Source organism: Castor canadensis, chromosome 2 (genome assembly GCF_047511655.1).
Source record: "Castor canadensis chromosome 2, mCasCan1.hap1v2, whole genome shotgun sequence".
NCBI lineage: Eukaryota > Metazoa > Chordata > Mammalia > Rodentia > Castoridae > Castor > Castor canadensis.
The window spans coordinates 44366124-44389812 of NC_133387.1; the positions used below are offsets into that span (position 1 = coordinate 44366124).

Here is a 23689-nt window from a genome sequence, read left to right on the forward strand (position 1 = left end):
TTAGATATTGTAGGCTAAATAAAATATTAAAATTCACTGTTTATTTTTACCTTTTCAATATGTCTAATAAACTATTTTAAATTACCAATATAGCTCATAGTGTTTTTCTGTTGGACAGAGCTTATGTAGATCATAAATTCCTTTAGGTCAGGGATACTGTCAGGTATATATTAATTAGTTGCTCAGAGTATGTTTGGTAATCCAAGCTATTGAGCTGAAATAAAGGAGTCAAGATTATAATGATTTTTTTAAGTAGTAGTTTTGACACTGTGGATTTGGAAAGTATCAAAGCAAGCTAGGACAGATTATGTCAGGAAATTTTAAGATGTCTATTAATTGTCTTTGGTGTATGGAGTTTGAACATGTATAAAAAGAGATATGAGCACTGGCCATGGCCTTCTCATGGAGATGTTCAGATTTGCCCTGCAGAGTTTACCTTACTTGACCACCCATAATTCTATTGTTCTAATGCCATATAATCCAGCAGTTTGTTCAAAAGATCTATTGCTAAAGGATTGTCCCCCTGTGTCATTTAGCTGTAGTTCTTATACTTTAATGTATTTAAACATCACTTGCAAATTTTGTCATGAATATGGGTCTTATAAACTAGGATCTCAGAGATCCTAGTTCAGTAGAGAAGGGCAGGTGACTAGTCATCTGCATGTTAACACCCCAGGAGAATCCAGTACAATGCTTGTGAACAATACTTTGGGGGAATACATATGGCATCATAATCTGGGAATGGCCTGGAAGTCTACTTGGAAGGGGGAGTTTTCTCAGTGATTGTTGTTACTGATATAAAGAACTTAAATTGTTAGGTATTTTAGTAATCAAACAGTTGTAGCAAGGAAACCATGAACAGAGGCAAAATCACAGGCAACATATGGAATGGAAGAAAATATTTGCAAACCATCTCTTGGATAAGGGGTTAATATCTGAAATGTACTAAGAATCTTTCAACTCAATAGCAGAAAAACAAATAACCCAATTTTACCATGGAAAAATGACTTTGACTAGACATTTCTTCAAAGAAAATAAACCAATGGCTAACACACATATGAAAATGTGCTCAGCATCACTAATCATCAGGGAAATGCATATCAAAACCATAATAAGGTATATCACCTCACACTCACTGGAATGATCACTGTAAAAAATGAAAATAAGCATTAGCAAGAGTGTGGAGAAACTGGAGCCTTTGTGTGTTATTGGTGGAATTCTAAAATAGTGCAGTCACTATGGAAAACAGTATAGAGGCTCCTCAAAAAAATTAAAACCACAACTATCATATGATTTAGCAATCCCATTTCTGGTTATATATCAAAAGAAGGATGTTGAAAAGATATTTGATACCCATGTTCATTGCACCATTATTCATAATAGATAAATGAGGGAGCAATCTAAATGTCCATTGAGGAATGAATAAATAAAGAAAATATTATGTGCAATGAAATATCAGTCAGCTTTCAAAAAAGGGGAAATCCTATCATATGCTACAACATGGGTGAACTTTAAGTACATTCTGCAAAATGAAAGAAGCTAATGACACAAATGCAAATTCTACATGATTCCACTTACATGGAGTGTTTAAAGTAGTCAGATTCATAGAATCAGAGATTACAATGGTATTTTTGTCAAGGAAAGGAGGAATCACTCCTCAACGGGTACAAAGTCTCAGTCATGCTACATGAAAACATCCTAGAGGTCTATCATAAATCATTGTGTATATAGTTACCAATACTGTCAGCGCACTTAAAAATTAAGATAAAAAAGTCATGTTTTTTACCAAGTTAATCAAAAAGCACAAACTATCCTAATAATTCATGGGGGCAGTTCTCTTAGGACAGAGAAAAATAATTTCATTTCTCTTAAACACTTGTTTTTGTTAGAAATTTTGAGCTAAAGTAAATGTGTACTTACAGTGAAGCTGTGCGGATGTGAAAAGACTGAGAGCTTGTGGCCCCTCCATGACTGAACGTACTGGAGGGCAAAGCCTACTTATCCTGAGTGTCACTTGAAGTTACACGTTGACTGTGGGATGCTGTCACTTCAGGGGCATCTGGAGACTGAAATTTCCCTTCATCCCCTATCTCATCTCCATCTGTCATCCCCATACTTGGAGCCTAGACTTTCGATATCTTAATTTAGTTCTCTTAAAACATTTTATAAAAAGCCTAGAAAAATCACTACTTTTAGGAATACTGATTCCTAGGCCCCTGTCTTAGACAGAGGGAGAATGATCAGACCATTCTGTGCAGCATTCTGTACCATTGAGCACTCACTTGGCAGCCAGGAGTCCTGTGCTAGCCAGAAGCCTTCCTCTAGGTAGTGATTCTCTATTCTTTCTAGTAACTGCTAGGCAAGTGGAGGTCAATGTTGGGGCTGGCTAGTTCTTCTGTAAGGAGAGCAAAAAGAGCAACAGCAAAGGCATGAAGTGACTTCTGTATTTTCTGATGCAATGAAAATATGGCACTGGGCTAATAAATATCACATATTTTCCTCCTTACACACCTTTCTTGGTGTCCAGTTCTAGCCCATCAAATTATTACTTGATTTTTAAATGGATTTTTAATTTTTTGCCCATTTTTGCTTTTACAGCATGCTGGTTTATTTCTCAATGATATTGAGTACGAAATATTTCAAATCTAATATCGATATGTACAGATGCAATATAATCACCATCTGCCTTAAGAAAGAGAATGTTACATGTACAGTTGAAACAAGACCTCTCCCAAGTCATATCTGCCCCCCTCCCCTGCAGTGGTCTGCTGCCTTGAAATTAGTGTTCATCACTCCTAAGTCTGTGTATCAAGACAGTACATATTCTCCTACTGATGTGTATAGTGTCTTTGTTTTATGTATCAGTTAAAAATAAATTTAATTTAAAAATTAAATGAAACTATGGTGATTTTAATATTTTTAAAATGTGCAATTGCTGTAGGTCAATAGTGTATACTCTGACCTCATCATAGTTCCACTCAATTTGTCTTTTGTTCCTTTAGAGACAAATTGTATGTCTCATAAAAAGATGGTCATTAAAGACTTTTAAAGATTTTTTAAAAAAATCATTTGAAGCATGATTTTAAAAAATTCTTTATATCATCATTATATATTTATATACATCAATATTACTTTGTATGTTTTAAATTTCATATAAATGACAATATGTTTGCTGTAGTCTTCTGAGCCCTGATTCTTTTTTATTATCCTGCCTGTTATCTTAAGCTTCATTTGTGACATTTCTTCCAGTGTTAATTAGCTAAACTATTATTAACACCAATGTACAACATTATTGCAGAAGAGCGTTTGGCCCTATAATACAACTAGAAATGGCTTAGTTTGAAATTTTTTATGTGCTAGATTAATGTGTAATTGTAATATTGTGTGTAACTGTTAAACATTTGTTTTATTTCAGGTTTAATATAACATATCTTACCATGCCTTTTCCTTGCCCCTTCTCCCGAAATCATCAACAGTAGAAAAAGAAGAAAAAAACATGTCAGGACACAAATGGTAAGTAATTTTTTGTCTTTTCTACATTCAGATTACTAACAAAGTGGAAATCTCATAGTTTATGCTCAAAAAGGGTCATTAAATGGAAAAATTAAGTGACATATTAGCAGTAAATAACCTGCTATCCCCTCTTGAATGTTAATTATAGCCAAATTCCATATCCCTACTAAATATGGAGTGAAATGTGTTATAAATGCTTATCTAATGTATATTCTCTCAAGAATTCACTTTATATAAATTTTCTCTTGGGAATCTAATAATTTTTTACTACCACTTTTTTTAAACTTAGTAACTTGGTTATTTTTATCACTATATTATTTATAACTCCTACCATTAATGGCATAAAGGAATTTAATGTAGGTTGGCTATGAAATAAAGAATGATATACAATCACATCATATTCAGACTACTAATTTATAGTCATGACTTCAGTCTTCATGGACATTCAGGAGCCAGTCATGGCTGTAAGTGTATGATGCTAAATAAAGTAGATATGGTGGTCATATATGTTAGCTCTGTCATTTATGTGCCTGTAACATATCTAAGTAGCATGTTAATTGTCTTAAAAGCTCCAGAGATCTTCAGGTAGTGTTTCTGAATCCTGTGAACCCATGATCTACCTAGCAAGTAGGTCTTTATCAAGTTTTGCCATTTTTTAATTTGTATTATGAAAAATGCAGTAAATCCATTTTCAGGTATACATTAATTATAATAAGGGACATACTTTTTAATCCCCCATTCTCATTTGAGATGAAACCAAGCTAAAGTCCTCTGTAACATCGAATATCAGACATCAAAAGAGTTTTGCATGTCTTAAAATTTAAGTTTTAAAAAGTAATAAAAGTCTAGCAGATTTAATTTCTCTGAGTCTCCATATTTGATACAGTCATCAAAGTCATCAGACATTTTTTTTTTATTCATGTTGCCTCACTATGACCATAGACTGATTCCATATATCACCCTTAGAGTAACCTCCCTGGCAGGAGGTTCAGGCAAATAGTCACCTAAGAAACACTGAAAGCCCCAAGAAGTTGGTCCTTCTTACACTGGCACTTACTCCCCTTCATAGCTTGCTGCTGAAATACAAGGGCTGCAGAGTATATTGCAATCCTGTGTGACTGTGAGCAAGATTTTTAACCTTTTGAAGCCTAAGTTTCAAATGGTAGGTGCTCGGTGTGCCATTTGCTAGATTTCTAAAATCATTTGTTTTTTTCAAATAATCCATTCAAAATGGATTTATTTTTCTGTTAATCTATGATCATTGACTGAAAAAAGAGATACAGAACAAAGAAGTCCATCATATACTGTAGTCTTTTATTTATTAGCATATATTAATTATATAGAGAAATTTCATTGTGTTATATCCATACATACATATAATTCTTGTCTTAAGAATCCCATTCCCCTGAAATAACCACAGTCTTTGGGGTACAGCCTTCCAGGTTTTTAATGTGTATACTATATAGAAAGATTATCATTTACATAAATGATACATATTTTTATCTTATTTTCTCTGATACAAATTTATAACAAAACTTTTAACTAATGCAGAAAGATATAAAATAGACCTTAAAAGTCTCCCATAATCCTAACTTTTCACAAAGGATGACTATTATTATGGAAATCATTTGCAATGCTTTCTGACATTTTGAGAATGAATGTGTGAGTTGAAAATTGTAAGTTTAATGAATGTATAAATGAAGAAAGTATGAGTCATCAAATTTTGAGATACTGGTATTTTGATCTAATACTATAAGGCACATCTAGAGTGATAATGGGCAAGGGTGGGAGAAGGTATGTAACTGCAGTGGGGTGTTGGTGGAGACCCCATATGGGCCTTTGGAGCTGGAAGTCTGGACTGAGGAGGGAGTAGACAGCAGGGAGAGGGGGATAGAGCACCAAATTCCATCAGTATTTGGGGTACTACAGTCATTTTTATGGAATTCCATTTCATTTTTAATTTTGTTTCTAGTTCCTTCTGTATATACTTTTTGATTTGCTCTTCATTATGATATTCCAAGAATGGCTTCCTAACTATATTTTAAGCATTTATGTTGAAGAATTTAAAGTTTTTAACCTCAGAAATCTATAAGAGATTTTATAGATTGGTAAGAACAATTAACATGAGATCTACCCTTTCAACAATTTTAAAGTGCATGATATAGTATTGGTAACTATAGATATGGTGTTGAACCGTAACTCTCTAGAACTTACTCATATTATATGAATTGAAACTTTATGCTTTGATTAGAAATTCCCTATTTCCCCCTTCCACCAGCCCCATCCACCATTCTACTCCCTGACTCTGAGTTTGACTATTTTAGATTTGTCCATAACAGATTTTAGGCAAGCTGTTTTTCAGCGCCTTATCTACTTTCCTGCCATCACTTCATGTTGGCGTCATGGTGGGTGGAGAGAGAGTGCTCATGTCCAGCCTTTTCTCTGACTTATTGGGGTGCCTTGAACCAGTCACCCAGCCTCCTTGATCTTACTTTCTCCAATCCTAAAAGGAGTGTGTCCAACCTGTTGGTATCTAAATTCTCTTCAAGGTTTTGTTTCTTGATTTCCTACAAAAGATTGTACACTTCCTTACTCTTAACTTTTAAGATTTTGGAGTAAGTTAGAATTAATTAACTTTGTGATAGCCACATAAGAGTGTGTTTATGGGCACTCTCTCTTGGGACCCTTCCCAGGTTTGGGAGTTCTACTCTATGCTAATTTTCTATCTCAATAAACTCTCCTGCTTTTTTTTAAAGAGGTTTTTTTACATGTTTATTAGTGTTGTAAATGTAAATCTTATTATGCAGTCATGTATAGATAAATTATTTCATACTATGTCTTAATCTTTGTGAAATCCATGAATAAAATAGCTCTTAAGTGTTTTTGGCAGTTATTCCTGGGACTTACGGGATCGGTATACTCAAGACAAGTCAGTGGTCAATAAGATGCAACAGAAGTATTGGGAAACAAAGCAGGCCTTTATTAAAGCCACAGGGAAGAAGGAAGATGAACATGTTGTTGCTTCCGATGCAGATCTGGATGCCAAGCTAGAGGTGAGCTCTTTACAGCTCTCAGGCCTACCATGGCTTGCTGGAGTCAAGGTCTTAGAGTGAATTCACCTGGGTAGGTCTAAATGTGCTTTATATTAGAAAGGAGGAACACCTTGAATCAAATTAATTTAATCTCAGCATATTTTTTAAAACTGACAAGTTCTCATGTAATCACCAGCATGTCTCAGTTAAATCATTCTTTAAACATTTAATTGGAATGCCTGACATGTATAAATTACCAATAGATGTTTGTTAAAAACAATACAAGGAAAGATCTGCTGCTAGTGATATCTGAGGAATCAGAATTGGAGACTAGGGTCGGACAGATGTCTATATTTAAAAGCAAATAAAAAAGGACTCTGGTAAAATAACATGGAAAATAGAGTCTAATAACTTTGTTACTGAACACTGGAAGATTCTAGAGTGAATAAGCTAAACAGATATTTAGGCAGACTAGTAGTAATATAGCAAAATGAATTCAAATCTGGTTGAACTAGAGTATTAGTACAACTGATCCATTGTCTTGCCGAACATTTCTGCTAGTAGTTTAGATTAAAATTTTCAAAGCATGCTTATCACTTCTATGAATGACTAGGCACTGAGATGAATAATATGTTACCTGACCTGATAAGGATTCAACAGGATTTCTAAATTTAATATGCCAGCTAAAGTTAATGAGCTTAACATTTAATGGGACTGAAATAAAAGCTTAAGGTTTCAAAAAAGATTCCCAGAAATGTGGCTGGAATGGTGGAAACCATGGTTATCCTGGAAGAAGTTTAAGAGGCGGCATACTAGTGCCAATTACATAGGAAGGTCTGTCATGAGGGTAGTCTTAGAGAAGTAGGCTACCAGACCCAAGCAGAACTTCCAAATATCTAGACTGCCCAATGAGAGATGGGTTCACTTTGAGTCTGTAAATGCCCTATCCATTGGATCTGGGCCACCCTTAACATCTGTTAGCCATTGTAACTTTGTAAGTACTACCCAATTTCTCTTATCCTCATTTTCTTAGTACATGAAATGGAGATAAGCATACTATCAGGGTTAAATTAGGTAACAACTTGAGTGATGGCTAATGTTTAGTGAGTGTTTATTATGTCCCAGGTACCATTCAGACTTCTTTCTGTACATTATCTCTGATACCTAGCAAACCTCCTGACACACTTGGCCTTTGCCTTTCTGTCCTAGATTTTCTTTCCCACAATTCTTACACTGCCTTTACCACCTTCCAACCATGTGGCTATTTCTCAATTCTGAGGTCACAAACAGGCAAGTTGACACCTATCAAAGCATTTTCTGTGGTCTGCCAGGACACACTTTCCCCAGTTCTTCCCTGACTGGCTCCTTTGCATAATTCAGGTCTTCGTCCAAAGGTCACTTTGGAAAGCTTTTCCTCAACATGCTGTTTAAAGTCACTATCAACCCCTGTTCCCCACCCATACCACCCTGTTCATTGTCTAACATATGACCTTGTTTTATTTTGGTCAGAGTACTCATATCTCATGGAATTACCTCGGGTGTTGGTTTATTTGCCTGTCTTCCTTCCACTAAGGCGTCAAATTCCATGTCAGCATTAATCAATACTATGATCCCAGACAGTCACACACTACATATTCAGCAGGTATTAACTGAATGATTTCACAATACAATTAATATTAGCTCTCATCCTTTTCTTCTTTCTGTCACTGGAAATTTTGAACTAGAAGCTGAAAAGGATGTTTTAAAGGAAATTCCTACAATAGAAAAAAGTAGGCATAGGAAATATCTATTCTAATTTTTGTCTCTAAATATAATTAAAATCATCATGAGTTATATATACTTTCCATATCTCATAGCTTTTTTTCTTTTTAACAATATAGTAAATATAAGCATTATTCAAAGTTATTTAAGGGGATCATGGTGGAATACACTTATAATGCCAGCACTTGGAAGTTTGAGGCTGGAGAATTGTGAGTTCAAGGCCAGCCTGGGCTGTATAGTGAGACCTTGTCTCAAAAAAGAAAAGTAATTTAATATATTAATTATTGCTATCATAAACACTATATTTATATGTGGGCTCTCACAGTAGCTCTTTTACTTTAATTCAACTATACCTTAAGTAGCAGCTGTCTCAGACACATGATATCCAAAGTACTTAGCTATGATTAACAAATTTACCCATGATAGAGGTTTGTATGGCAAAAATGTCACTACTGATATCAATATTTATAGAGAGAATGAATTCTATCAATAAAACTTGAAAATGATATATAAACCATTATGACATGTTCTTACTCTGAATTACCTGTAGACGACTGGCTGATAAACCAAGAACTTTTATTCTGCTGGCCCAGAAAGCATGTGCAGCAAGCACATTCTATTGCAATACAGCAGGATGTTAATATAAAAATGTGCTCAGTTTCAATATTTGTCTACATTGCTTGTTAATAAGATCTTTTTTTTTCAAAAATAGCTTCTTAATACAAAGGCAGAAAGTATAATGACAGAAGTTCTTAATAGCTGCCATGCCAGATCAGGATATACTGGAAATGTTTCTTATCTCGCTTTGGGTGTGGTTACATGAGTGTATATAGTCATCAAAGCTCACAGAACTGAATACTCCAGAGCTGTGCATTTTATTACACATGCTATATCTTGGTTTTTAAAAAACTGAACAGTAACAACAGAACAGCTCCTTATCCCTGAATTCAGGAGTTATAGCCAGAACCTTTTCCCTCCTATTCTGGTGGTTTGTGAGTCAGAATACTGATATCAAGCATTTGCTAAGCAACAGATTCAGACTGCTGAGTTCTGTTTTGTTTTATGATGAAGGATATTTTTTTCTTTTCTAAATGGGTGGAGGATGCAATTTAATAAATTAGTAAATTTATATTCTTCATGACCAAGTTTTATTATATTAAGCATTCCTAGGAATGGTTTTCAATCTTTTAAATATATATGCATGCATCCACTTTTATTAGATCATTTGGTCATATTTATAATGAAGCAGATCATCTGTTTTCACTCAAATATTGCTGTGCTTTATGACAATGCTCCATCACTCCCCATTTGCACCACGGGCTGACAACCAAGCCTTTATCATAAGCACCTTTGAGGGATATTTAATTTCTGATCTATAACATCTGTTCTAGCTTTTCTTGAGCTATCTTAGTTTCTGAAGCAAAAAAGCAAGACCACCTTGAATTAAAATCTAGATATATTCTTCTTAATGCAGTCCTACCTGCCTTGTCCTTGGTTTTCTCTAATATAGTATGGCAATAAGTTGTCTTACTGTATATTTTATGAAATCTTTGGGAAAATCAGTAGTGATGTTTACTCCTCACTAAACACCATTTTACCAGATGTCTTCGAAACAGACAGATCTTTCAACCAAGGTTTGTTCGCTTTGTTCAATTGAGTAAACATGTCATAAAATATATTAGGATCATAAAATGAATTAATGTCATCTTTTAAATATGATACTTACTTGGAAGATCCTCTCTTCAAAAAAAAAGACAAGTGGTGAAGGGAATAAATTAGGTTTTGAAAGAATATTGGGTCTCTGGTTTACCAATTCCTCTAATTGGGCCCCTTACTTAGGTTTTCTGTTTTTCATCTATTATTCCACTAGACTAGAGGAAATAATCATTCTGAAGATCTTAGTTTAGATCACAGAGATCGTGAATTCCATTAAGTATAGATGACATTTATAGTCATACACCATACTGTAGAGTCTCTCTCTGTATAATATACCATATAATACCAAAAATACTTAAACATATCATCTTGTTTTTAGTGAGAAAATCAAACACTACAGTTTTGTTCAGTGTATTTTTTATTTCATTGCTATCTTTTTTACTTATCATTTTATTTGTATTTTTTTACAGCTATTTCACTCAATTCAGAGAACTTGTTTGGACTTGTCTAAAGCAATTGTGCTCTATCAAAAGAGGATATGTTGTAAGTATGCTATAAGTATGATTATTGATCAAGTATAGTGAGAAAGAATAGGATATTTTGCCTTAATATATTATTTAATGTTTAGGACACTATTTAGGGGTTTTCATCTGTGTCTTTAATCCACGAGGAAGGTCTCTAATAATTTTGTCAATAATTTACATAGGCTGTTTACCTTTCAAAATAAATATCATATTAGGAGATTTTTAATTGGGTCTTCCACAAATATAGACAAGATATTTGTTTTCCAAATTATAAAAAAGTTTTCTCAGCTTTACATCTTGGGATTTTTAATTTGGGATTATTTTTATTTGATTACTGTGGTTCTCATATCTAATTTTGTTCCTGTTAAAATAACCATTTTAACAGGATTCATTAATGATCAATGTTGATTCATTAATGATATTTCATTGACTGAACTTTCTCATGAACATTTCTTATGTTACAAATTGAAAATAAGATTTTTTCATATGGTCACCCTGTCTTAAAACTATTCCCAACAAAATTGTCTCTGAAATACTAAATCGTAAATTATATGTTACTGTTTTTAAATTTTAATTTGTAGGTCATTCTAATAATGTAATTACTATATTTCTCAGGCTAGAATAGGGGAACTCTTTCTGATGCTGACTGCTGCCAAATCCCTCTCCAATAATCACAAGTTAACAATTGGTCATTTTTCTATATTAGCAATATTTTTAAGACAACTGTTTTTGGGGGTGCATTTGATTGTTATATGTATATTTGGAAATGTCACAATGAAACACCCCTTTACAACTAACATATGCAGATAAAAAAAATAACTAGTTTGGGAAAGCTCCCAATAATTGAGGCAGAGTTTTATAAATTGTCTGTCTTAATATTTTTAAGTGCATGAGCTAAGGTTCTCCAGGGCTCCAATTTCAGGAGCTCTGAGAGAATCGAGACAGTGACATCCCCCCACAACCATTTTACTGTCCCATATTCTAGTCCTCAAATGCTGGTCTGATTTGGTTCCTAAATAGCTTTCAGCTTCTCCTTCCTCACTCCATCTTCTCTGCTACTACCCTAGTACAGGTTCCATAGTCACTTTCAATTGGTTTGTTAAATCCGTTTCTTAACTGATTAACTTGTCTCCATTTCACTCTCGTCCAGCCCTTTGAACACTGCCATCAGAGTTCACTTTTAAGCCTGATCAGATGATTCCTGTGTTTAAACCCTATGTTTTGGGAATTAGTGGTTAAATTCCCTTTTACTATACCCACCATGTTCCTTATCCTCACCATGAAATGAATTATTTTCTCCTTTGTAGTAAAAAACAAAAGATATTTATAAAATTATTCCAGTCATTTTTAAGTAAGTCACATAAACTTCACTGTGCCCCCTTTCATTTACATATAGATGCTTGCATATTTTCTGTAGTGATTCTGGTAATAAAACCCAGCTTACCGGCTATTTTAATGTTTCTAATAGAAAACAGAGAGACTTACCCCCGGAACTCCTCTTATTAGTTAGAATTATGATAAACACTATCAAGGCTTGTGATTACCTTGTAATGTATGGGGTTACAATAATGCCCCCACCATGAAACAGTCATCTGGTTGTGCCCACAGGAGTTGGCTGTCAGCTGTAGGTAAGCCTTTTTGTGTCACCCACTGTGCCCACGTGAGCTATGCCATGGCAGTGGGGATGGGAAGGAAAAGTTCTGTGCTGCTAGACTGAAAGTGATGCCAACTTTGATGAAGGACTAAAAATAGTGTAGCTAATGTGAGAGCATTTCTATGTAGCTGTCAGAGAAAAGAAATGAGTAAAATCACTATGAACTGATATGGAGTGATTTTTAGGATATGACCTTAAGAAAAAATTAGGCTCAATCTTAAGCACAAATGTATATTTACAATGTGCTGCCCTTCATGTAAGAAACAGGGGAATATAGCAAAATATAAATGTAAAAATTAAGGGGACACACACATAAACACAAATGTACAAATAGTCTGCTCATTGTGCTAAAGAAACTCAAGAAAGATAAACCAGAAACTAGAGAGTGGAGACCAGTGTGCTGGGGATGGGATGGGTGTGAAAGTTACCTTCATTGGAACAAGGTGTATGTATTGAAGATAGCTTTAATATCTTTGACTCTTAAAAACCATAGTAATGTTTCACATATTCAGAAAATACTTAAACCAGGTCATGGGAGAATCTAAAATGGAATACAAACAGAAACAAATGAACTGAATTGCATTACAAATGAGTAACAGCACCACACTGACTGGAATGGGGAAGAAAAGAACTAACCTTGTTTTTTAGAAAACTGTATTTTTGACAAGACAATTAGGCTAAACACAAAAATAACTATAGTAGTTGCTATATTTATATCTTACGAGGATATGGGTTAGCAATTCTAATACATATATGTAGAATTTTGTTAACAAATAAGTTAACATATTATAGATAATTAGAGCCTTAATTCTCTCTGCCTAGAAGTTATAAATAAAGGGAGATAGCTAGAATGAACAGTGTGGTGTTGCAGTGGAATCAGATGTGTCATCTGAAAGTCATTGTTATTAATATATGTAGAGGTAGATATACACAGAATGAAGATGAGCATGTATGTGTGGGCTATGTGCATTTGTGTATTTCCTGCCACTGTTAGTTGAGAATGCCTAGGAACACTAACATTCCATAACCAGGGGCACACCAACAGCTCAAATCTTGGTTTCTTTTTCTTTTTTTTTTTTAACTGTTGTACTAGGCGTACATTGTGACATTTGCAAAAGTTTTTACAGTAAATCATAATTGAATACACCACCTCAATCACCTCCACTCCTTGGAGAAGTAATTTATTTCAGGGTTGAAACAGGGAAAATTCAATATGAGCCTAGAATATCTTACAGAGTATAAAGAAGTACTTGTAAAAGGATAGGCTAGGCAGAAATGACACAGGAGAAGCAATCCTATAATCAAAGCTGGTATAATTTGAACAGCAAAATAAATAATGGCATTATTAAATTGTAAGCCATAGGGGGAAAAAAAACACTACTGATTAAGTCCATAGGAGATTGATGAATGGGTGAATAAAATAAAATAATTCATTAATAAATATAGAAAGAATGAGTTAATTACATAATCATCATGAGGAAAAACACCCCAGTAAGAATTGTAGCAGGTGAGATTCACTAAAGAGTGTTACAATTATTGAGTAAAAGTTTGAGGAGAAACTGAATATTCAGGAAGTCTCGTGTTTTTCTTTGAAGATTTTAAAATAATTATGAAAAGGAAAAATCTGTAATTTTACAGTAGAGAAACCCCAAATGTACCGTCTTAATCAAGTGATAGAAATTAACATCCCCACTGATAATGTGTGTTGATATTAATAATCTCTGATATCATGTACTAACAGGTCACTTCACCTTTGTGGTATCCTCCCCTCACATACATAACTCCAGTCTAGTCATGAGGAATCAGACAAACCCAAATTGAGGGGTATTCTCAATTTGTGGTCAGAATATCTACCAGTACTCTTGAAAGGTGCAAAGTCATGAAAGACAGAGAAACTGAAGAAGTGTCACAGATTGAAGGGAACTAGGAACTCAGAATCTCAATGTTGTATGGCGTCTGGGCTGAATATTGGAACAGAAAAGGGACATTCATGGAAAAACTGGTAGTTGATAGTATTGTACCAATATCAATTTCCTGGTTTTGATCATTGTGCCATGGCTATATAAGATGTAAAGACAAGGAGAATCTGTGGAAGGGTATACAAGAATTCTGTATACTGTCATACTGTTTGTAATTCTCTTTAAGTCTAAGATTATTTTAAAATAAGAAATTTAATGAATATAGATTGACTAATATTGCTGTCTTTCTTTTAAAAACTTCTAAGAGCATTAAAGTGGAATCTATACTCCTATATCATGGCATATAAATAAGTCTAGTTCCAGCTCACCTCTCTAGTCCCCTTTCTTTGCCTACCAACCTATCTGAGGAGATCTTGCACTGTCTGTTTCTTGCCTGCAGTTTTCCTTCCTAATAGTATCAAGAGTATCCCTCTCCTTGTCATTCTGAACTCAGCCTAATGGTCAGCTGCTCCAAGAGCCTTCCTGAGCACCCACCCAGCCTAAGGCAGAGACAAATCACTATCTCACTCCCCATCTCTCATTGTTCTAACTGGGATAATTATTTTTGTATTGTGTTTCCAACTGTATACGTTTTCTTTTCTATCACCTGTCACTTAAATGTAAACTCTGTAAAAGCAGAGAACCCATGTGTCCCTTTCTCCCTGTTTTCTCAGTGGCAGAAGAATGTCTAGTACATAGTGGGTTAGCCATGTATCTGGGAGCTAATTGGGTTCACAGTTCTTCAGTTGCTTTTTTTTTTTACATTCATTTATTCACATGTGCATACATCGTTTGGGCCATTTCTCCCCTGTACCCCCAACCCCCACACTCTCCCCCCTACCCCCCTCACACCCAGGCAGAACCTGTTCTGTCCTTATCTCTAATTTTGTTGAAGAGAAAACATAAGCAATAATAAGAATGACAAAGAGTTTTTGCTAGTTGAGATAAGGATAGCTTTACAGAGAGATTCCTAGCATTGCTTCCATGTACAAATGTGTTACAACCCAAGTTGATTCATCTCTAACTGATCTTTACACTGGTTCCTGATCCCCTTCTCATATTGACCTCTGTCGCTTTAGGGTTTCTGAATTAGTTCCTCTGCAGTGGGGACATCAAACACTTTCATGTTTTGGGTTTCTAAACTATCCCCATACTTCCTGTATGTGCTCTCCCCTTGTCATGTGACCCAAGTCCAACACATTGCTGCATTTGCCCTAGATTTAAACTCCGCATATGAGGGAGAACATACAATTTTTGGTCTTCTGAGCCTGGCTAACCTCACTCACAATGATGTTCTCCAGTTCCATGCATTTACTTGCAAATGATAAGATTTCATTCTTCTTCATGGCTGAGTAGAATTCCATTGTGAGTAAATACCACATTTTCTTAATCCATTCATCAGTAGTGGGACATCTTGGCTGTTTCCATAAATTGGCTATTGTGAATAGTGCTGCAATAAACATGGGTGTGCAGATGCCTCTGGAGTAACCTGTGTCACATTCCTTTGGGTATATCACAAGGAGTGGTATTGCTGGATCATATGGCAGATCTATGTTTAGATTTTTAAGAAGCCTCCATATTGTTTTCCAGAGTGGTTGCACTAGCTTGCATTCCCACCAGCAGTGTATGAGGGTTCCTTTTTCCCCACATCCTTGCCAACACCTGTTCGGTTGCTTTTTAAAGAGCACATCTGAAAATCTAATCAGCAATTAAATGTTAATAGGTTTTTATATGAAGTTTTTAGCTCCAGTTAATTGAAACCTTTGTATAAGTAGAAACTTTAAAGGTATCTGATGCATATGTTGTACCTGAATTTTAAAATTCCACTAATTAATTTCAGTATTTGAATTTTTTACATTAAAGAATGATCATCTCTTTGAAAAATCCAACCTTGAGCCTGATGGAGCTCAGACTTTTTCCCAGCTCTCTCTTAGAAGCATTGCCAATTAAACTGAGTCAGCAGTTAAAATGAAATCTATTTGCCACCCAAGTTAATCCTCAAATGCATAAAATGACCAAAAATTATTTTTAAATGCTTCAACCTGCTTCGATTTATTTAGGAGAAATTATATTTCACCAACTGTGTGATCATTCAGGTACCATGAATTGGTTTCTTTCTGGCCATAAGCTGAATGTGTTCATTTTTATTTGACCTGAGGCTTTAAGGTTAAGAGGGTCATCGTATCCTCATGCTATTTGAAACAAAAATAGGAATGTGCTCTCTGTAGGGGAAGATTCATTGTAGATTGAATGAGTCATATGTTAGTCAGTTGAGAGAAAAAATTAAAGCTATTAGAAAACAAAAAATAACATAATTTTAGAAATTTTAAGCTACATAGAACCATAGCATAAATATCAACTAAGCATTTAAAGTAAAATAGTTTGTAGAGATAGCAAAACAAAAATTATAGTTAATTCAGTATCACAAGCATTTAGTTAGTGCTATGATGTAAGACTATGCTCGGCCTAAGGAATATAAAGTGTAGATGAGGTCCCTGTTCTGGAAAGCTGTGTTTCACGGTAAAGACAGACACATGTCCACTCATGCATATTCTGACACTGTTCCTACCATAGTAAGTGCTAACATAGGTGCCCAGAGGACACTGCTATCTAGAGAAATAGGGATCAACTGTTTGACAAGAGGAAGGAGCCTTGAGCTGGGCTTTCATCTGTGAACTTAATTTTTGAGAGAGAAATATAGGGGAGATATTATTTATCTCTCAGGAAAAATGGATTTTCAAAGCTTCTTCTCTGTGGGTCTCTCAAGGGACAGTTTAGGGTGAACTGCAGTCACAAATTAATAAGGAAGCCATGATAAGTTTAGCTGTCACATTTGGATTCTAGCTCCTGGCCAACCTTTTATAGCTGTTGTTGAAAGGTTGTGTTAGGAATGGGGTATATTCTGAAAGATGTCTGGATGGTTCATGAAAACAGACAAGAATCCTGGTACCTAGTAGCATGTAGAAAGTAGTTCGGAATATAATGCATATATTCATGGAAATGAAATAATGAAACTCCTTGTGTAGCTATCTTAAACAAACAGAACTATCTTTTTCAAAAACGAAGGTCAGGAAGCTAAAACGGGTCTTTTCTGAGGGCTGGTACCAGTGGGAAGGGGGAGGATATAAGGAAAGGGTGAAGGAAGGTGAATGTGTACTCAGGTATGAAAATGGAAAATGAGACCTGTTAAGACTATTCGAAGGGGGCAGTGATAAAGGAGGATGATAGAGGGATGAATTTAACTAAGATATATTGTAAGCACTCTTGTAAATCTCACAATGTACCCCCAGTACAAGAATAATATGATAATAAGAAAATTTAAAAAAAGGAAAGTAACCAGAGGTTGTGGTACACACTTGTAATCCCAGCACTCAGGAAGCAGAGGGAGTAGGATCTCCAGTTCAAAGCCAGCCTGGGCTTCATAGTTAAGATCTTTTCTCAAAGAACTAAGGGCTTGAAATGTAGCTCGTGGTAGGTCACTTGCCTAGCATGTACAAGCCCTGTGTTTAATCCTCAACACCACAAAATAAATACAGTAGTCCTTTAATATCCATGAGTGTGTAGTTTTAAGGAGACCATCAGTGAGGAAAAACCCACACATGCTAAGGAAGCAGTGTGGTACTGTACTGCATATGTTTGATTCATCTTTCCCATACTGCTGCCCAACTTCCACTAAAGACATGCCACTTTTCAACAAATCTTAAATTGTCACTTGATCCCCTAAATTAATCACATTAACTTTTACCTTGCTTTTTGGGCACCATACGCTTTTTGGGAGGCATACTGTATTTTCACACTAACAATAATGCAGGACTGACTGAGAGCTTCACCACATCAACTGGGCTGTGTATGCATGCACAAGAATTAAAATTATTTTCTTTTTGAATTTTTTTTTATTTTTTAACATTTTTGACCATGCTTAGTCAAAATTGCATGTAATCCGTAAATAAGGCGAACCTTCTGTAAATACCTGAATACAGAAGTGTAAATAAGGGTTTTATTCAGAGTATGTTGACAGTAAATGCTATCTGTAAGAAAAAAAAAAATCTTCTAAAGTTCACACTGTTAGTCCTGTACCTGTGGCTCCACTGTTGGTGTTTATTTGAGACTCCTAATATTTCATTTTGTGGGTGCTTTTTATTTTATTAAGTCCATCATTAGAATGGGGAGAGTGTTTTACTATGATAAATAATTATGCTGATTCTTTTATTACTTCCTTGGGATGTATTCTTAACAATAGAAGTGCAATAGGTACAGTTTTATAACTTTTTTATATTTAGTGCCAAACTGATTTCTAGAAAGCTTATACAAAATCACTCTTATCAAATAGTTACATCTGCACTTGTCTTTAAAAATAAGGCCAAGATTAGGCAGAGCTAATTCAGATTTGGTTCCAGCTCTGTATTTGAAAAATCCTCCAAGTAGTCAGCCTGGTGACCTACCCACCCTCAATCCTCACCCCCCCACCTCCAGTCAAAAACTATGTCTGAGGTGAGGTATTTGAGTTGCTTTACAGTTTTGCAGATTGTAACTCAAAAAGCAGAGATCAAAAAGCCAGCTATAGAGAATAATAGGATGCAGCTAGCATCACATTCTAGGCAGCCACAAAAGATTCCCACCATCAGACTTGACAAAACCAACTCTTTTATTACAGCTCAGAACAGCACATTATGGGCTGGCTTTTCAGTCCGGAGGTCATTTTCTGGTTCTGATTACAGGGCACCAAACTCACTGACAGATGTATTCAAGTGAATTTGATCTCTGGTATTGTAAATGGAAGAACAGCATGGAAGTTAAATGGCAAGGTGGGGGAGGAGGAGAATTTACCTTGCATCCTGCCACTTGGATTTAATTTCATCTCCTCTTCTCCTCTAAATAGAGAGGACCTTGTGATTTGTCTCTCTCATTTTCTTTGCAATAAAAATGCCTATTGTTCATGACTCCTTTCCTTCTTTTCTTAATCAGTCTTGTCTCAAGAAGAAAATGAACTGGGAAAATTTCTCCGATCCCAAGGCTTCCAAGATAAAACCAGAGCAGGAAAAATGATGCAAGCCACAGGAAAGGCCCTCTGCTTTTCTTCCCAGCAAAGGTGTGTGGCCTTCACTGGGGCTGTTTGAGGGGATCTGCAGAGAATCTGGGACCCATCTACTCATAAAGAGGAATTTTACAATCTTTGGAAGGCTTTGGCCTGGGACTTAGGACCTACTGTGTGCTCCACTGTTAGTTGATTTCTATTTAACTCTCTGATTAAGAAAACTTGTTGGATTTTTTTCCTCCTTGTTAATTTTTAATATTTTTCTTATTTCTTCTGAACTATAGGGGACATTATATATGCCAATCATTATAAGTGCTATTGTAGGCTCATATGTAACCTTCAGGTTGCTCATAACAGTCAGTCTGGTTCCCTTCCAGTAGCTGATTAAAGCAAGAGCCTAATGAGACCAGCTTGAAGGGTTCCATGGCTGCTCTCAGTGGGCCAATTAACTGTAGAGAGGTGTCATTCAGGATGCCTTGGACCTCATTGTCCAGACCCTGGGACAGCAGCACCAGCAGGATGTCCTAGGAGACTGTTAGAAATGCAGAGTCTACACCCCACCCCCAGACCTGCTGTTTCCAAATCTGCATTTTCACAAAATCCTTGCTCATTTTGAGGTACACTCAAGTTTGAGACAGTGTTAAGGCAGAGAAAATTGTGGCAGAGCAGTGGCATTTTAAAACATAACCTGGACTTGTTTTTATGGTCAATGTTAAACAAGCAGGAGTCCCTGAGCACAAGTTGTTCTTTGCGCTTGAGAAAAAAAGACACCCTTTCTCTCTTCCTCCTCTCCCAGTAAGTAACAAATTGAAAAAATGTCTCCTACTAATAATAGGTAGAATTATACCTCAATAAAGTTTGTAGACAGTTTCCAAGAACACTTAAGCTACAGAAATGTCACTTGCTCAAGTTGTCCAACATTTTCTTCTATTCATTTCCCTTTCTCCTTTTCCTCCCTGTAGACCAAGAGCCAGCCATAGGCATGTTACAGGGTGTCCCTATAAAAATCCAAGAAAGATAGAGGAGAAAAGAGAGACCTGCTGTGCCAATTTTTCACTACTTCCATTCCTGGACATTTTGTTTTTCCTAGTGACATTGGAACCTTGACTTTGTGGGCTGCACCAACTGTCATAGTTAAATGAAATCATTTCCAACAGTTCTCTACCCCAGTTTTCCAAGAAAGGTGTTTGTTTATAATCTTGAATTGCACTTTTTGTATTTATTTATAATAGATTTTTCCTTGTAAAAACCTATATATATATATATACTCATTTTTTAATTAAAAACAGCCAAACTAGAAGAAAATTTGAAAACAACTTAAGCCTTATTAAAGGAATAACCTAGATTTAATACTTTGATATTTCTGTGTCTATATGGCCTTTTCCAATCTAGCAAGGATAATTGATTCTGAGAAAATCTTTCAGAGAATAAATTCTCATATGTTAAACATGCAATTATCACTAATTTCAGTGAACTTTTATATATACCTGTCTATTAAAATTAATGTCTATTATGGGAAAAACAAAACCAAATTCCAGGATACTACAAGGGTTACTGTTAATAATCACATTAACTATTCTATGATATGGCCGTCCCATTATACCTTTTCATAATCTGTACCAAATGATCTCACAAAGCACAAACATGGTACCTCAAACCACGCAGGGTGGTGCCTTCCTGTAATCTTAGCACTGAGAAGGTAATGGCAGGAGGATTATGAGGTTAAGGCCAGCGTGAGCTACAATAGCTAGATCCTGTCTCAAATAGAAAAAAAAAAAAAGGATAAAGGAAATCAACAAGACAAACCAAATGATGCTTGCAAGTATCAACACTAGATTAGCAAACTGCTCTCTTCCTATAACTTAACTGAGGTGTGGCCAGCTCTGTGATTTAGGAGGTGGCCTCCTGCACAATGGCTGTGTTTTCATGACCCTCATCTACTTGCCAGCCACATGAAATCCCAGCCAGTTCTCCTAAATACGAAGAGAGCAGGAAGATTACATGAAAACCCTGAATTTGAATTCTCAGTCCTGAATGATCATAATTTAGGGTATGCCAGAATATATTTTTAAAATAAATGACATCATACCATATAGCCTTTATATTCTGATGACTTTTTAGCAAATTGATTTTTTTCCATTATATAACACTACCATCTTTTAAAAAAATTTTCAATGTATCCATCTTTAAAAATTTCTATTGCATTATCTGGGCATGTCATGATACATTTAACCTTTCTTGGGTCCTTGCACTTTTTCCTACTGAAGGATAATCACCCATAGAGTTAAGCTTCAGGTACTCTAGTGATTATCCCCATTAAGGGAATATTCATGAATGAAAATGTGGGCCAGTCTTGCACTGAAGTTTGATATTTTTGGTTACTGAGGTTTTTTCTTGGCCTAGATTTAGTCTTTCTTACCACAAGTGAATGGGTTTTCACCTTTCTAATTTTATGGGAAGCAAGTTACTAGGAAAAAAAGAGGTGATTTTTATGTCCCTTTTTCTTTTCTGTCATGATGTTATTGCAACTTCAAAAGTTTCTGTCCAATTTTAAAATGGTACAAGAGATCAAGAACAGTTTATTCATGAGATTCTTTTTCAGCTGACTTCAGAAAGGTAGGCAAATCTAAGCAAAGAGAATAAGGAGCTCAAAAATGAACAGGACCCCCAGGGAGACATCTGAAGACTGTTTATCTCTTTAAATAGAGGCCTTCACACCAGCATTTGTTTAACTGACTTATTTGCTAGTTATTGCTGCAACTACTCCTCTGTTTATGAACTGTATTCAATTTAAACCAAAAGAATAAAATGTAAGTTTTATGGTACAATGCATCTTTGAGAAAACCTCCCACATCTAGGTAGGCAAGCTTTTTTATTAGAAGTGCTCAATATTTAAAACAATGCAGATAAGAGGGAAAATAGCAAAAGAGATTTTTTTTTCTTAAACAGTTCTTGCATCATTTATAATCTTAGACTGTTACACACATGTAAGTCACTGCTACCAAAAGCTGACTTGGGTTTACTGAACCATTGTTCCCTTCAGCTAAGTATGTTTGCATTTAAATTGAAGTTTGAATATTCATCTTATTTTCATTTTTTGCACCTGTTCCTGAAACTTCATGGAAAAGAATATATTTTAAAAGTACAATTCATATGACATTGCTTATTTTGGGTAGGAATACAGAAGAAATTTTCCACCCAAAATAAATATTTTATCTAAAGTTTGATATGTCTCACCTTTCTTCTGAATAAATGACAGTTTGTTATAACCAATTTTATAATAATTTTACAGTTGTACATTTTACATTCATTTCTGGTGTGATATCTTTAAGTTTTTAAAATGAGGATTAAATCATACAGCCTATCTGAAGGTGCTAACACACATTAGGCCCTCAGTCAATGTGAGTATCTCCATTCTTAAACCACTTAAAAATTCTTCAGTTCATGCATCAGTCCCTTGTGATTACTGAGCAAGCAACAGATGTCATGGCCTTTGAAATAAACATAAAAATGGCCATGTCAGAAGACCATAATCATGTACGCTCCCATTCCTTCAAAGGGCCAAGCTTCAAGGGAGCAGCAGAAGGAGAGTGACCAAGAGTGGAAATGGTGATAGTCAGGCCTTGACTGTCCTTCATTGACCCAAGACTGGTTCGGCTTCACACAAACACCACCAGTGTCACCCCCAGCAACACTAGTGGAGGGCACTTACCAGTATCCGGTTTGGGTAATAATAAGTCAAGAGATTGGAACACGGGCAGTAATCTGGCTGACACATGAGTTCCCACACATTTTAATTATTATTCATCAAATTTTGATGGAGTATCTTCTGTGTTCAAGCCACAAATGTCAAGGATTCAAACTGACTTAATTTCAACATTGTTGTTTTGACCTCTTGTCCAGGTTGGCCTTGCGAAATCCTTTGTGCCGATTTCACCAGGAAGTGGAGACTTTTCGGCATCGGGCCATCTCAGATACTTGGCTGACAGTGAACCGCATGGAGCAGTGCCGGACAGAATACAGAGGGGCATTACTCTGGATGAAAGATGTGTCTCAGGAGCTGGATCCAGACCTCTACAAGCAAATGGAGAAGTTCAGGAAGGTAGGAGGTTTTATGAGGGTTACCGAAAGGGGGTACCTGCTGGAAGGTAATGAGGTGTGATTTGAATCCCTTTGGTGAAGAAGACAACTCAAAAGCACCAAGGATGCAATTAATCATCACTGATGTCTTTTTATGTGACAGAATACCAATTAATGTGATATATAATTCTCTAAGGATATGATAGAAGAGACGGCTGGAAATTGCTGGATTTAGTAACTGGTTTTAATTGAAGTCAGATTTTCATATAATATGCATTTTTTTGTTAAGTTGTCACTTTTAAATGACTTTTCATGTATAACTGAAAATCAAGAATAGATCAAATGAGTCTGGAAGGTGAGAACAGACTATGGGGAAGTCTTTTTTAATTGCTAATGCATATTAAACCTAGTAAAGTAATAATACTCCTTTGTTTGTAATACCTTCAGAAGACTATGGAATTTAGTTGTAGGATTAG

At 35.5% G+C, this 23689-nt stretch overlaps 1 protein-coding gene across 9 annotated transcripts in view; it reads left to right on the forward strand.

The window, feature by feature from the left end:
• The window catches only part of Ica1 (islet cell autoantigen 1), a 144279-nt gene that overhangs the window by 18500 nt on the left and 102090 nt on the right, over positions 1 to 23689 (forward strand). For 4 of the 9 annotated variants that reach the window (XM_074064673.1, XM_074064672.1, XM_074064679.1 and 1 more), the window contains exons 2-6: positions 3416 to 3513; positions 6392 to 6566; positions 10433 to 10505; positions 19064 to 19187; positions 23037 to 23235. In XM_074064673.1, the coding sequence (XP_073920774.1) occupies positions 3497 to 3513; positions 6392 to 6566; positions 10433 to 10505; positions 19064 to 19187; positions 23037 to 23235 (588 nt within the window). In that variant the 5' untranslated portion in view covers positions 3416 to 3496. Of the gene's footprint in view, positions 1 to 3415; positions 3514 to 4082; positions 4141 to 6391; positions 6567 to 10432; positions 10506 to 19063; positions 19188 to 23036; positions 23236 to 23689 lie in introns of all 9 variants that reach the window. The other 5 variants (XM_074064676.1, XM_074064675.1, XM_074064680.1 and 2 more) reach the window with 2 other exon arrangements.